This window comes from Anguilla anguilla, chromosome 4 (assembly GCF_013347855.1).
Source record: "Anguilla anguilla isolate fAngAng1 chromosome 4, fAngAng1.pri, whole genome shotgun sequence".
Taxonomy (NCBI): domain Eukaryota; kingdom Metazoa; phylum Chordata; class Actinopteri; order Anguilliformes; family Anguillidae; genus Anguilla; species Anguilla anguilla.
In genome coordinates this window covers 60,753,767-60,768,591 of record NC_049204.1, presented here as the reverse complement: position 1 = coordinate 60,768,591, position 14,825 = coordinate 60,753,767, and the positions used below count along the sequence as shown (strand labels likewise).

The window sequence follows — 14,825 nt, the reverse complement described above, 5'->3', positions numbered from 1 at the left end:
CATGAGGAAACAACAGTCACATTGACACTGCTGGGCACTGAGAAATGATCACATATCCAGTGATTCATATTTTCACCAAATAACTGAAAATACACTAAATCCAGCAAATCAGAAAATCACACTAAAAAGCCCTACGGGCGTCTTGTATGGGGGATGTCAGCATAGATGACTCTGTCTCCAGCTCCATCGGTTGCAGCCACAGTGAAAACCAGCTTCTGGTCAAAGGCTCTTCGCAGCAGCTTCAGCACCTCCTGACCCTCTGGGGTGCTTGTTAAAACGGCTGCTGTTTGGATTCCAATAAAGGGCTTCCCTGGGTTGGGATGGGCCTCCTGGACAAAAAATATAACACACAAGGCAAAGGGAAACTGTATGGAAGTAGATCTTATGTACTGTAGGTCTAAGGGCACATGTTTTCAACTCAATTCAGTTTCATTTGTCTGCCAGTTTTATATATACACAAAAAAAGACTAAAAAGTATATACTTCACATGAAAACAAGAAATATGAAATTTGTGAATGATTGAGCCTGGGGCTGTGCTCAACTTATTCATACAACAAGAAGTTCCTTTTGGATGATGCATGTATGAATACAGTGATTGCTGTCTTATGTTTATAAATTAACAAAAAAAATAGATGTGTGCATTTGTATTACAAATGAGGTGTTGTTTGAAATGCTCATTTCTTAAGGTGATAAGCATGCATGACGGTTTTCTTTTTAATTTGTTTTGTGGGAGCGCACTGAAGTTCAAAGGCTTTTTAGTATATTTGTTTGTTCTTGGTTGGCATTACATGATTTCTTTAAAATCATATTACGAATCACAATAAACAATTGTTGTGATTTTTCGTCAAATTCCTCTAATTTGGTTTTCTGAACGAAAAAAAAAAAACGAATTTCCATGTGGATCAGTATCCTTGTTTAATAGTGACTCCTGTACTGGGATTTGTATCTGAAAGGGACCCCAGTAATGGGATATTTATCTGAAATGGACTCCAGTATTGGGATATGTATCTGAAAGGGACCCCTGTATCAGGATATGTATTGTACAGTGACCCCTGTATCTGGGTATGTACTGTACAGTGACCCCTGTATCTGGGTATGTATTGTACAGTGACCCCTGTATCGGGGTATGAACTGTACAGTGACCCCTGTATCGGGATATGTATTGTACAGTGACCCCTGCTTCGGGGCATGTGTTGTACTCTAAGATACCTGACAATAACCAGCTTAAGGCTGAACTGCCGAAAACCAAACAAATTAGGTTACAAAAAATATTTTAAAAACTCCACGACAGAAAGAAAACACTGAAACAGCGGTGGGAAGAAGTACTCAATGGGAAGTGATCTCAGGAGAAACCCGGCTATGGGGGGGGAGCACTAGTACTATGAATACCTAAAATATTGGTAACACTTTACAATAAGGTCTCATGAACTGGCATTAACTAATGTAGTTGTTAACTAATAACTACTGGAAAGTTCATCTGGTTTGTTAAGGTATGTGTACATCATTAATTCATACTAACAACTACATTAGTTGATGCCAATTCATACTGGGATTAAAAAAAGCAGTTCATGCATTTGTTAATGGTTAACTAATTATAAGTGTATCCTATGTTTCGCTCATGTATAAATAATCATGTAACCAATACATTAGTTAATGTATTTGTTCATTACTTACTAAATTTCATCCTTAATTAATGTATTTGTACATCATTAATCATCATGTTAAAAACTGCATTATTCAATGCCAATTCACATGACCTAATTGTAAAGTGTTACTAAGTGTTATAAAGTGAGGGGCAATGGTGGCCCAGTGGTAGAGCTCCAGCCTGCCACGCCGGCGGCCGGGGTTCGTATCCTGGCCAATGCCCCAAAAACCCAGCCACTGGGCATGCGCAAGTCAGTGCATTCGTAGTGCTGGTCCCAAGCCCAGGAAGGGCATCCGGTGTAAAGCATATGCAGCGACCCCAAAGGGGAACACCCGGAAGAAGAAAGAAAAAAAAAAAAACAAAGTGTCATAAAGCACCATCTTTCCAAATCACATGAATCCAAGAGTACTGAATTATGAAGAATTATTTAATAATCATCAGTTTCTTACCGTCTGTATTCCATTGGGAATATTGTAGGTAATACTGAACAATTTGTTTCCCACATATTGCTCTGTCATCTGTCCCTCTGGCTGGTCTCCGACTACTGCGAGTGCTTTTAGACACACTGGACACTGATGACCCACTCTAGATACAGAGTCATGCAGACAGGCTGCACAGAAGGCATGAGTACATATCAGCCTCAGCTTGTTCTGCCAGGGCTTCATGCAGATGAAACAGGTCTTCACTTCAGCTGCTGTGCCTCTGGCTTCTGAAGGCTCTCCGGTCTCAGTAGAGCAGCCATAAATGCCTATTGCTCTGCATGCCATGCAGATCTTAGACATTTCACCCTTGCAGACGTCCTCCAAATGCTCTTTCAGCTCAGAGACACATTTCCTCACAGCCTCAAAGGAGATGTGTGGGTTGATAGTGATGCTGGATAAGTCTACAGGTCCAGGAGGGACACAGAGAGACTGAGTGCTCTAGTGAGAGAGAGAGAGAGAGAGAGAGAGAGAGAGAGAGAGAGAGAGAGAGAGAGAGAGAGAGAGAGAGAGAGAGAGAGAGAGAGAGAGAGAGAGAGAGAGAGAGAGAGAGAGAGAGAGAGAGAGAGCATCAGTGTCAAACAGGGTGATGATTAAGCATCAATGGAGAAAAATTGGGAGTAGTACTGTCAAGTTTGTACAGTCCGTCTGGACAACACTTAACACAAGATAAGAGGATAATAAAAACTGTGTCCTCATGTCCAAAGCATAAGTCAGAAATTCCAGTCAGATAAAGAATCAGGAACAGCTCCATTAGACAGCTCTGTCAAAGCCAGTGATGTTACCTGGAGGAAATGGATGTGATCCTCTGTGTGTGAAAGATGCTCCAGCTCAGTGTCTCTCCTCCTCAGCTCAGCAATCTCCTGCTCCAGTTGCTCCAGGAGTCCCTCAGCCCGACTCACTTCAGCCTTCTCCTGATCTCTGATCAGCTCTTTCACCTCAGTGCGCCTTCTCTCAATGGAGCAGATCAGCTCAGTAAAGATCCTTTCACTGTCCTCCACTGCTGCCTGTGCAGAGCGCTGTTAGGAGACACAGAGAGAGGAGGGCTGAACATTTTAACTAGGCCTTTCACTCAGCTTACTGGAACCCAAGACAGCCTGTTCCCCACAGTGTGGCTCAGTGGGATTGAGCCCCACAATGCTGGAAAGTGGTCCAACACTGGGCCCAACACTGGCTGACTGGAGGAGAACCCTGACTGAGCTCTGAAATGGCTCTTTCAGCAGCCAGCTGCTGTCTTCTCCTCTGGTCAGTACCCACCTTAAGTGACTGCACAGCCTGTCTCAGATCCTGCAGCTCCTTCTCTCTCTCCTGGATTCTCTGCTGGAATTTACTCTGTGTCACCCCCAGCTGCTTCTGTGGACATATATCAATCATTCCACAGTATCATTATTCTGGTCTGTACTATTGTCAAATTTCCGAATGTGGACAAAGTATATTTGCTCTTTTTCTTTTAGTTGCACTATTGTAAAATTTACAAGGCATATTGGCATTTTCATGAGATATGTCACTGTGTTCCAGTTCATTCAAATACAGTTTCAGGTCTGGCTACCTCTGACCACAACAATGAAAGGTGTACCTTTTGGCCAATTCCCTGTATCAGCTTCAATTCTTACAACAAACTTTGGAGCCATGGCTTTGAAAGCTGTATCATCAAACACAAAACTGCAAACGTTTCTGCCAGAGTAGCTCACAAAGTACTTCACTTTGTTGCAGCTAGCCACTATCTATAGCAGCAGAAAAACATTGTCTGTTTATTTGTTATAACTTTAATAAGCTGTTACTTCAAATGACCACTTACATTTTTAACAGTACATTAAATCACACGTTTTTCTTTTTCACAATGTATCAGATACTCCATCTTTCTCAATCCTTTCCCTGCATCAGTACATCTATGGGCAGGATGTCACCTCCACCCATTTCACAATACGCCCGTTTGCTTAATCACCCCAATAATGACAAGAAAAACATGAATAGGGATATTTCCTTGACAGAAAATCTTGAACGTTAGCAGTCCTCTGTTTACAATTTAATGCATCACTAAACAACAGCACATACATTCCCATGAGCTGCAGCATAATGCTAATCTTTTCACCACTGATGCCTCTGTCTTTTACAAAGCTGAGAAAGGTGAATCTTTTCTGTTGATCTCTGCATGCTCTAAGCCATGGCTTCTGTAATAAAAATGCTAAATATGCCAACTCATTTAAACAGTTCAGTTCACTTCCTGTTTTATGTGCTTAATCACTGTCTTGAACTGTCTGGACTTCAAACTTCAAGCCTACTTCATGGATCAGACTTAAAGCTACACAGCTCAGAGAAATAGTGCATTCATACTCTGAAGTACATTCATAATACCTAGTAACGCAAAATATAAATGAAATTAAATTGTCACATTGTATTCCGGATGACTGAAAAAGAATATATGCATTTGGATACAGGGAGTATTTTGAAAGATGTTTCCACTGTAGAATATATCTTTCATAGCAGAATAAAGTTATTCTCGTGTAGAGGCTTGCTGATTACATTTTCCATTGCTTTGTAAAATGTCGTAATGAATGAGTGATTGAGAGAACTTTTCCATAGTGCAGTGTTTCCCTGGGTTCTCATTAAAGCCAGAACTAAGCATAAAGTGATAAGTTCCAGTCCTTACCTGTTTCTCAGTCCTTTCTTTTTCAATTGAAACTGTATCATGGCCTCTGTGATCTTCAATTATACAGAGATAACAAATAAACTGCTGATCGGTGCGACAGTAAATCTTGAGCGCTTTGTCATGACAAGAGCAGATCTTCTCCTGAAGGTTTCCAGTGGCTTTAACCAGATTATGCTTCTTAAGAGCAAGAGATTCATAGTGAGGCTGGAGATGAGTTTCGCAGTAAGAGGCCAAACATACCAGACAGGACTCGACAGCTTTGAGCTTTCTCCCAGTGCAGAAATCACACGCCACGTCTCCAGGTCCAGCGTAATAGTGAGCAGGAGGAGCAGCTTGGAGTCCTGTCTTCTTCAATTGTTCCACCATTTCATCCAGTAAGGTGTTTTTCTTCAGAACAGGCCTTGGGGTGAAAGTTTCTCTGCACTGGGGACAGCTGTAGACACCAGTATTATCATCCTGATCCCAGTAGCCCTTAATACAGCCCATACAGTAATTATGTCCACAGGGAATAGTCGCTGGATCCTTGAGTGTATCCAGACAGATCGAGCAGCTCAACTGGTCCTGAACCAGAAGGTCTGCAGCCTGTGCCATTTTACTGCTCAAATTGACATTAGTTGTAGTCCAGAATTCAGTGTAGTTTCTCTGAATCTGTGTTAGAAGAGCAAGAGATATTTCCTGGTTCTGAGCAGACACACCTATATAATGGCCTCGGCTGTTTTACCGCTCACACTGGCAGAGACAAAGAGATAAGTTTCGTTTCTCTGAAACTGCGTGACAGAATCTGGGAGTGGCATCCTGGCTCTAGTTCTAGTTCTCTCGGCTTTCTTTTATTTGCATAAACTGCAAAAAAATACCAGGATGGTGGACTCCCTTTAAAAAAACATTCACCTTCTTATGTTGACACTCCCATTTATGTTATTTGTTGGCACATCTATGTTCATTATTGGTAGTATATATGTGTATATATGTGTATGTTCTGTATATGTGCGTATATGGATGCATGTATTTTGTATGTGTATACATGTTTGTCTTTTTTTAATTATTTTAAATACGTCATTGTTGTGCACATGTCACTCTACCAACTGGACAGGTGAATGTTTTTCTTTTTTTTGTTTTTTTTTTTAATGAGTACCACCTTCCACGTGTAATTTTGCAGTTTATGTAGATGAGGAAAAGCAGGGAGGGTTAGAGACAGAGCCATAGTGTGGGGAATCAAACCCTCGGGCGCATGGGTGGATTCACACATGGGTTGACAGTCACCCGCCCTGCAGACTGAGCCACACTGTGTCTCCTGGTAAAGATGGTTTTAGGATGAGAAGAATTTATTTGTGTTATAGAAGCATGTCACGCTAATTGTTTTGGTAGAGCTCTGTGTATTACTGTGGAATACATTTTTTTTTAAATATAGTGGTGACCCCACAAGGGAAATGAGGGGGGGAGCGGGGTTGTTACAAAAGCATGACATGACATGATTATTATGGTGGAAATCTATGTGTTACAATTCTGGGGAGTGGGGAGCTATTAACTGTTAAAAAAAGACTGAGGGAAGCAGGGGCGGGGGGGGGGGGGGGGGGGGGGGGGGGGGGGAGTCCGGCTTCTGAGATCAGCAGATCAGGGGAGTTGAGATCAGCTGGAACACTGCGAGGTTCCGGGGCCAGGGGCTGGGGCCGTCAATGATTTAGGATTGCTTGTCCGGCCTGGAGACCGACTCCTCCCTCCAGTTTTGAAAGCAAGGATCTCATTCATCCAATTTTGGGCCGGGAGGGCTGCAGTGCCTCCAGGTGTTCAGCAGGCTTAAGTGCTCACTTTCAGTCACTCGGCCTGAAGGGTCCACACTGCCTCTGCTTTACTAAGTCTTCAAGCGGGGGGCGTGATGCTCAAATCCAACTTTATTTTGGAGTTTGTTTTGATTACAAATCTAAAATTGCGCAGTAGAAACATTATGGAGGGCACTGCGTATGTGTATATACACTCACCGGCCACTTCATTAGGTGGCAGGAGTGGCACCCGGTGTGGTCTTCTGCTGCTGTAGCCCATCTGCTTCAAGGTTCGAAGTGTTGTGCGTTCAGATATGCTCTTCTGCATACCTCGGTCGTAATGAGTGGTTATTTGACTTGCTGTTGCCTTTCTATCAGCTCGAACCAGTCTGGCCATTCTCCTCTGACCTCTGCCATCAACAAGGCATTTTCCCCCGGAGAACTGCCACTCACTGGATATTTTCTCTTTTTCGGACCATTCTCTGTAAACCCTAGAGATGGTTGTGTGTGAAAATCCCAGTAGATCAGCAGTTTCTGAAATACTCAAATCAGCCCGTCTGGCACCAACAACCATGCCACATTCAAAGTCACTTAAATCACATTTCTTCCCAATTCTGATGCTTGGTTTGAACTTCAGCAGATCGTCTTGACCATGTCTACATGCCTAAATGCATTGAGTTGCTGCCACGTGCAGGTGAACAGGTGTACCTAATGAAGTGGCCGATGAGTGTATATATATATATATATATAAAAATATATATTAAATATATATATACGTATAAAATATGTAGATGAAATACATTTTTCAGGCTTTAGAGGTCTGAGATGCATCCACCAATCACAGCTCTTGGTTGGTGATTTCACAGACCAATGATGTGCGACGCTACCAACTCCATTCATGTGGCAGCCCTGCTATACCCCTATAGGCCTGAAGCACGGGAAATTTGGTTGAGTTACATTATAACTATCGGTGGCACGGTGGTGCAGTGGGTAGCACTGCTGCTTCACAGCAAGAAGGTCTTGGGTTTGAATCCCGCCTTGGGCCTTTTTCGGGTGGTCCAGTTTCCTCCCACAGTCCAGAGACATGTAGTGTTTTTATTGGTTTAAAATTCCCAAAACAACCAAAATGCATTCCTCTAAAAGTCAAAAACTCATCAAGAAAAAAAATCTAAGACAAAAATTGTAAACAAAATTTCAACATCAAAACAAAGAAAAGTCCATTCTTTAAATCAATAAACATCAATACATATGCCTAAAACACAAAATCACAACAACAGTATACATATATATATATATATATATATATATATATATATATATATATATATATATATAGTATTTATTTATTTATTATTTATTTTTAACACAGACATTCTCTGTTAAAAACAGTACATGTACTGGGTATATTTATTTTTTACTAATAAAACTAAATATGAATGCATCCAAAATGATACTGTTTGTATAATGCATCCTTACACTATCATATTATACTGTATATTTGGTATGTTCTCATCACCCTCAAGAGAAACACATTATTTTTAAGGTGAGCCTCTGTCATTAAGTGGTTTTATACTGAGAAGAAATGTTTATATATAGATATTAAGAAATTTGTGTACATAGTTCCCTGGGAGACAATCCAGAGAGGAAATGATACAGTAACGTGGGAGGGGCTACACTTGCTTGATGTATGACATCATTATTGAAGATCCAATCCAGTTACTGCATACACAGGAACAGAGGAGCACACAGCGTAATAGAGTCTATCAGAGAGTTATTAGAATCAGATCCATCAGGATTGAGTAGATTTATCACATATGTGTTTCTAAAGCAGTGACCTGCTACCTTCAGTTACGATTCTTCTTTCTGACCTCATAGAGTGCAAAGGTCAACTGGCTGGTTCCTCTCGGTCTCTAATGTCTGTCTATCATGTGCCCATCTCTGTAATGTGGTGATTTTCTCTTCTGGTCCATTTGGTGGCGCTGTGCTGAGGATCTGATGTCTCTGTTCATCCAATCATTCAATGAATTTGGCTCTGAGTGCCGCCTTCACCTTCTGCAGGAAGTCAGTCTGCCAGCACTCTCCCCTGTGGAAGAAAGAAACACACACTGATCAAGGACCAGCAGGACTGAGCTCAACACAGGAGACATGGAGAAACTCACAAGTTTGGTGCTGAAAACTGACATCTAACTGTAAATGTGTAAAGAGAAGCAAAGACACTGAACACACCCCAGCTTCCACTCATGTGCTTTTATACTTCATGATTAATAGAGCTTTTCTGGTAGCTGTGACACACCTGTGTTACTACACAACTGCAGCAGAGGTCAGGTTTATACTGCAGACAGAGCTAAAGACCCTGGTCATTCACCATGGAAACTAATCACACTCTTCTCCTGACTCTAGGGGATGATGTCACCCTCTGCAGCAGACTCACATGCCTCTATGAGCTCTGCTTGTACATTATTAGCAATATATACAAAATAGTATGAAAAGCATTTTGGGAAAATTCTTAATTGTATTCTGACATACGGTATATGCATTAATCCAGTGATTCATATTTTCACCAAATAACTGAAAATACACTAAATCCAGCAAATCATAAAATCACACTAAAAGGCCATACAAGTTTGGTGCATGGGGGATGTCATTGAAGACGACTCTGTCTGCAGCTCGATTGGTTGCAGCCACAGTGAAAACCAGCTTCTGGTCAAAGGCTCTTCGCAGCAGCTTTAGCACCTCCTGACCCTCTAGGCTGCCTGGTAAATTGGCTTTTGTTTTGATTCCAGTAAAGGGCTTCCCTGGGTTGGGATGGGCCTCCTGGACACAGAATTTAACACACAAGGCAAAGGGGACTGTAAAGAAGTAGATCTTATGTACTGTAGGTCTAAGGGCTCATGTTTTAAACTCAATTCAGTTTCATTTGTCTGCCAGTTTTATATATACACAAAAAAAGACTAAAAAGTGTACAATTCACATGAAAACAAGAAATATGAAATTTGTGAATGACTGAGGCTGGGGCTGTGCTCAACATATTCATACAACAACATATTATAAGTTAATTTTGGATGATGCATGTATAAATACAGTGATTGCTGTCTTATGTTTATAGTTTTAAAAAAATTAAATGTGTGCATTTGTATTACAAATGAGGTGTTGTTTGAAATGTTCATTTCTATAGGTGATAAGCATGCATGACTGTTTTCTTTTTAATGTGTTTTGTGGGAGCGCACTGAACTTCAAAGGCTTTTGAGTTTATTTGTTTGTTCTTGGCTGGCATTACCTGATTTCTTTAAAATAATATTACGAATCACAATAAACAATTGTTGTGATCAGTGATTTTTCGTCAAATTCCTCTAATTTGGTTTTTTGAACAAAAAAAAAAAAAACGAATTTCCATGTGGATCAGTATCCTTGTTTAATAGTGACTCCTGTCTTGGGATATGTATCTGAAAGGGACCCCAGTATTGGGATATTTATCTGAAAGGGACTCCAGTATTGGGATATGTATCTGAAAGGGACCCCTGTATCGGGATATGTATTGTACAGTGACCCCTGTATCTGGGTATGTACTGTACAGTGACCCCTGTATCAGAGTATGTACTGTACAGTGACCCCTGTATCGGGACATGTATTGTACAGTGACCCCTGCATCGGGGCATGTATTTTACTCTGAGATACCTGACAATAACCAGCATGAGGCTGAACTGCCAAAAACCAAACAAATTAGGTTACAAAAAGTATTTTAAAAACTCCACAACAGAAAGAAAAACCACTGAAACAGCGGTGGGAAGAAGTCCTCAATGGGAAGTGATCTCAGGAGAAACCCGGCTATGGGGGGGGGGGGCACTAGTACTATGAATACCTAAAATATTGGTAACACTTCACAATAAGGTACAAAAAAGTTCATCTGCACAGGTGTGTTAAGGTATTTGCACATCATTAATTCATACTAACAACTATGTTAGTTGATGCCAATTCATATTGGGATTTTAAAAAAGCAATTCATGTATTTGTTAATGGTTAACTAATTATAAGTTTATCCTATGTTTTGCACATGTACAAATAATCATGCAACTAATACATTAGTTAGTGTATTTGTTGACTACTGACTAAATTCCATGGTTAATTAATGTATTTGTATATCATTAATTCATTTTAACAACTGCATTATTCATGTGACCTTATTGTAAAGTGTTACTAAGTGTTATAAAGCACATTGGGTGTTATTTATAACTACCAAGGCACATATTGAGACACATCAGACAAGTATAATGAAATGAAACCGTAGTATGTTTAGGCACTGCATTCTAATATAATAGATAATAGAAATCAATGAAATGTATTTTTTCTTTGGAAACCGAATAATGAAACAGCTTTGCAGTGACCTTACAAAAATGACATATCTTTCCAAATCACATGAATACAGAATTGTGAGGAAGTCTTGAATAATCATCAGTTTCTTACCGTCTGTATTCCACTGCGAATATCGTAGTAAATCTCAAATCCAAAAACGTTCATTTCTGCTGTCATTGTTCCCTCTGGCTGGTTTCCCACTACTGTGAGTGCTTTTAGACACACTGGACACCGATGACCCACTCTAGATACAGAGCCATGCAGACAGGCTGCACAGAAGGCATGAGTACACATCAGCCTCAGCTTGTTCTTCCAGGGCTTCATGCAGATGAGACAGGTCTTCACTTCAGCAGCTGTGTCTCTGGCTTCTGAAGGTTCCCTGGTCTCAGTAGAGCAGCCATAAATGCCTATTGCTATGCATGCCTTGGAGATCTTAGACATTTCACCCTTGCAGACATTCTCCAGTCGATCCTTCAGCTTAGAGGCACATTTCCTCACAGCCTCAAAGGAGATGTGTGGGTTGATAGTGATGCTGGGTAAGTCTCCAGGTCCAGGAGGGACACAGAGAGACTGAGAGCTCTAATGAGAGAGAGAGAGAGAGAGAGAGAGAGAGAGAGCATCAGTATCAATCAGGGTGAGGATTAAGCATCAATGGAGCAGAACTGGGAGTAGTACTGTCAAGTTTGTACACTTAACACAAGATAAAAGGATAACAAAAACTGTGTCATCATGTCCAAAGCATAAGTCAGAAATTCCAGTCAGCCAGGAACAGCTCCATTAGAAAGCTCTGTCAAAGCCAGTGATGTAACCTGGAGGAAATGGATGTGATCCTTTGTGTGTGAAAGCTGCTCCAGCTCAGTGTCTCTCCTCCTCAGCTCAGCAATCTCCTGCTCCAGTCGCTCCAGGAGTCCTTCAGCCCGACTCACTGCAGCCTTCTCCTGATCTCTGATCAGCTCTTTCACCTCAGAGCACCTTCTTTTAATAGAGCAGATCAGCTCAGTAAAGATCCTTTCATTGTCCTCCACTGCTACCTGTGCAGAGCGCTGTTAGGAGACACGGAGAGAGGAGGGCTGAACATTTTAACTAGGCCTTTCACTCAGCTTACTGGAACCCAAGACAGCCTGTTCCCCACAGTGTGGCTCAGTGGGATTGAGCCCCACAATGCTGGAAAGTGGTCCAACACTGGGCCCAACACTAGCTGACTGGAGGAGAGCCCTGACTGAGCTCTGAAATGGCTCTTCCAGCAGCCAGCTGCTGTCTTCTCCTCTGGTCAGTACCCACCTTGAGTGACTGCACAGCCTGTCTCAGATCTTGCAGCTCCTTCTCTCTCTCCTGGATTCTTTGCTGGAATTTACTCTGTGTCACCCCCAGCTGCTTCTGTGGACATACATCAATCATTCCATGGTATCATTATTCTGGTCTGTACTATTGTCATAATTTCAGAGAGGCTTTAAACGTAGTGGACAAAGAAAATTTGCTTTTTTTCTTTTAGTTGCACTTTTTCATAATTTACTAGGCATATTAACATTTTCATGAGATATGTCACCGTGTTCCCATTCATTCAAATACAGTTTCAGGTCTGGCTACCTCTGACCACAACAATGGAAGGTGTACCTTTTGGCCAATTCCCTGTATCAGCTTCAATTCTTAAAACAAACTTTAGAGCCATGGCTTTGAAAGCTGTATCATAAAACACAAAACTGCTTGCAAATGTTTCTGCCAGAGTACCTCTCAGAGTACTTCGCTTTGTTGCAGCTAGCCACTATCAATAGCAGCAGAACAACAATGTCTGTTTATTTGTTATAACTTTAATAAGCTGTTACTTCAAATGACCACTTACATTTTTAACAGTACATTAAATCACACGTTTTTCTTTATCACAATGTATCAGATACTCCATCTTTCTCGATCCTTTCCCTGCATCAGTACATCTATGGGCAGGATGTCACCTCCACCCATTTCACAATACGCCCGTTTGCTTAATCACCCCAATAATGACAAGAAAAACATGAATAGGGATATTTCCTTGGCAGAAAATCGTTGAACGTTAGCAGTCCTCTGTTTACAATTTAATGCATCACTAAACAACAGCACATGCATTCCCATGAGCTGCAGCATAATGCTAATCTTTTCACCACTGATGCCTCTGTCTTTTACAAAGCTGAGAAAGGTGAATCTTTTCTGTTGATCTCTGCATGCTCTAAGCTATGGCTTCTGTAATAAAAATGATAAATATGCCAACTCATTTAAACAGCTCAGTTCACTTCCTGTTTTACGTGCTTAATCACTGTCTTGAACTGTCTGGACTTCAAACTTCAAGCCTACTTCATGGATCAGACTAAAAGCTACACAGCTCAGAGAAATACTGCATTCATACTCTGAAGTACATTGATAATACCTAGTAACGCAAAATATAAATGAAATTTAATTGTCACATTGTATTCCGAATGACTGAAACAGAATATATGCATTTGGATACAGGGAGTATTTTGAAAGATGTTTCCACTGTCGAATATATCTTTCATAGTAGAATAAAGTTATTCTCATGTAGAGGCTTGCTGATTACATTTTCCATTGCTTTGTAAAATGTCGTAATGAATGAGTGATTGAGAGAACTTTTCCATAGTGCAGTGTTTCCCTGGGTTCCCATTAAAGCCAGAACTAAGCATAAAGTGATAAGTTCCAGTCCTTACCTGTTTCTCAGTCCTTTCTTTTGCAACTGAAACTGTATCATGGTCTCTGTGATCTTCAATTGTACTGAGATAACAAATAAACTGCTGATCGGTGCGACAGTAAATCTCGAGCGCTTTGTCATGACAAGAGCAGATCTTCTCCTGAAGGTTTCCAGTGGCTTTAACCAGATTATGCTTCTTAAAAGCAGGAGATTCATAGTGAGGCTGGAGATGAGTTTCGCAGTAAGAGGCCAGACACACCAAACAGGACTTGACGGCTTTGAGCTTTCTCCCAGTGCAGACATCACACGCCACGTCTCCAGGTCCAGCGTAATAGTGAGCAGGAGGAGCAGCTTGGAGTCCTGACTTCTTCAGTTGTTCCACCACATCATCCAGTAAAGTGTCTTTCTTCAGGACAGGTCTCGGGGTGAAGGTCTCTCTGCACTGGGGACAGCTGTAGACACCAGTATGATCATCCTGATCCCAGTAGCCCTTAATACAGCCCATACAGTAATTATGTCCACAGGGAATAGTCACTGGAACCTTGAGTACATCCAGACAGATCGAGCAACTGAACTGGTCCTGATACAGAAGGCCTGCAGCCTGTGCCATTTTACTGCTCAAATTGACAGAGATTAGTTTCAGTTCAGAATGTTGTGTAGTTTTGTCTGAATCTGTTTGAGAAAGAGCAGGAGATATTTCCTGGTTTTGAGCAGACCTACCCTGAGGCTGGTCTCTGCTATTATACCGCTCATGCTGACAGAGACAGAATTCAGTTTTGTTTCTCTGAAACCGCGTGACAGAAAATGTGGAAGTGACTTCCTGGTTTTAACCACTGTTGAGGCGACATAGCTCAGGAGGTAAGACAGGTTGTCTGGAAGTTGGAGGGTTGCCGGTTCAAACCCCCCCCTCTCCTATTTCCTCACTGTCCCCCCAGTCTTTTAAGAAATTTCTTAGGCGAAAAAGTCAAATTAAATATTATTCAGCCATTACGTTACATTACAGGCATTTGGCAGACGCTCTTATCCAGAACGACGTACAACAAAGTGTATAACCGTAACCAGGAACAAGTGTGTTGAAAGCCCTAGAGGGAAGTACAGTTCCAAGTGCAGGGAGTGGCCGCGTAGTGTAACTTGGACCCTGTAGGTTAATCTGAACACAAACAAAAGCAGCAGCAAAACAGTATTTGCAAATAATACAGGCAATAATTAAACAAGTAGGCACGAGTGCAATAACTTAAATAAACTAAAATAAACAGCTTACCTAGTTATA

At 41.3% G+C, this 14,825-nt stretch overlaps 2 protein-coding genes across 6 annotated transcripts in view; both read right to left on the bottom strand.

The window, feature by feature from the left end:
- LOC118225477 (E3 ubiquitin/ISG15 ligase TRIM25-like) overlaps positions 1–14,825 on the bottom strand; it is an 81,799-nt gene that overhangs the window by 20,630 nt on the left and 46,344 nt on the right. For 3 of the 5 annotated variants that reach the window (XM_035413939.1, XM_035413938.1, XM_035413935.1), the window contains one exon: positions 136–155. The exons of 1 other annotated variant lie outside the window; for it this stretch is intronic. In XM_035413939.1, the coding sequence (XP_035269830.1) occupies positions 136–155 (20 nt within the window). Of the gene's footprint in view, positions 1–135; positions 330–2,094; positions 2,566–2,909; positions 3,144–3,381; positions 3,478–4,774; positions 5,579–14,825 lie in introns of those variants that run through there. One more of the 5 variants, XM_035413941.1, reaches the window with a different exon arrangement.
- LOC118225480 (E3 ubiquitin/ISG15 ligase TRIM25-like) lies at positions 7,878–14,335 on the bottom strand. The gene is made up of 6 exons (XM_035413944.1): positions 13,575–14,335; positions 12,163–12,258; positions 11,691–11,924; positions 10,993–11,460; positions 9,152–9,345; positions 7,878–8,614 (listed from the first exon to the last, which is right to left on the bottom strand). The coding sequence occupies exons 1-6, from the start codon at positions 14,163–14,165 to the stop codon at positions 8,545–8,547; spliced, it is 1,653 nt and encodes a 550-aa protein (XP_035269835.1). The 5' UTR covers positions 14,166–14,335; the 3' UTR covers positions 7,878–8,544.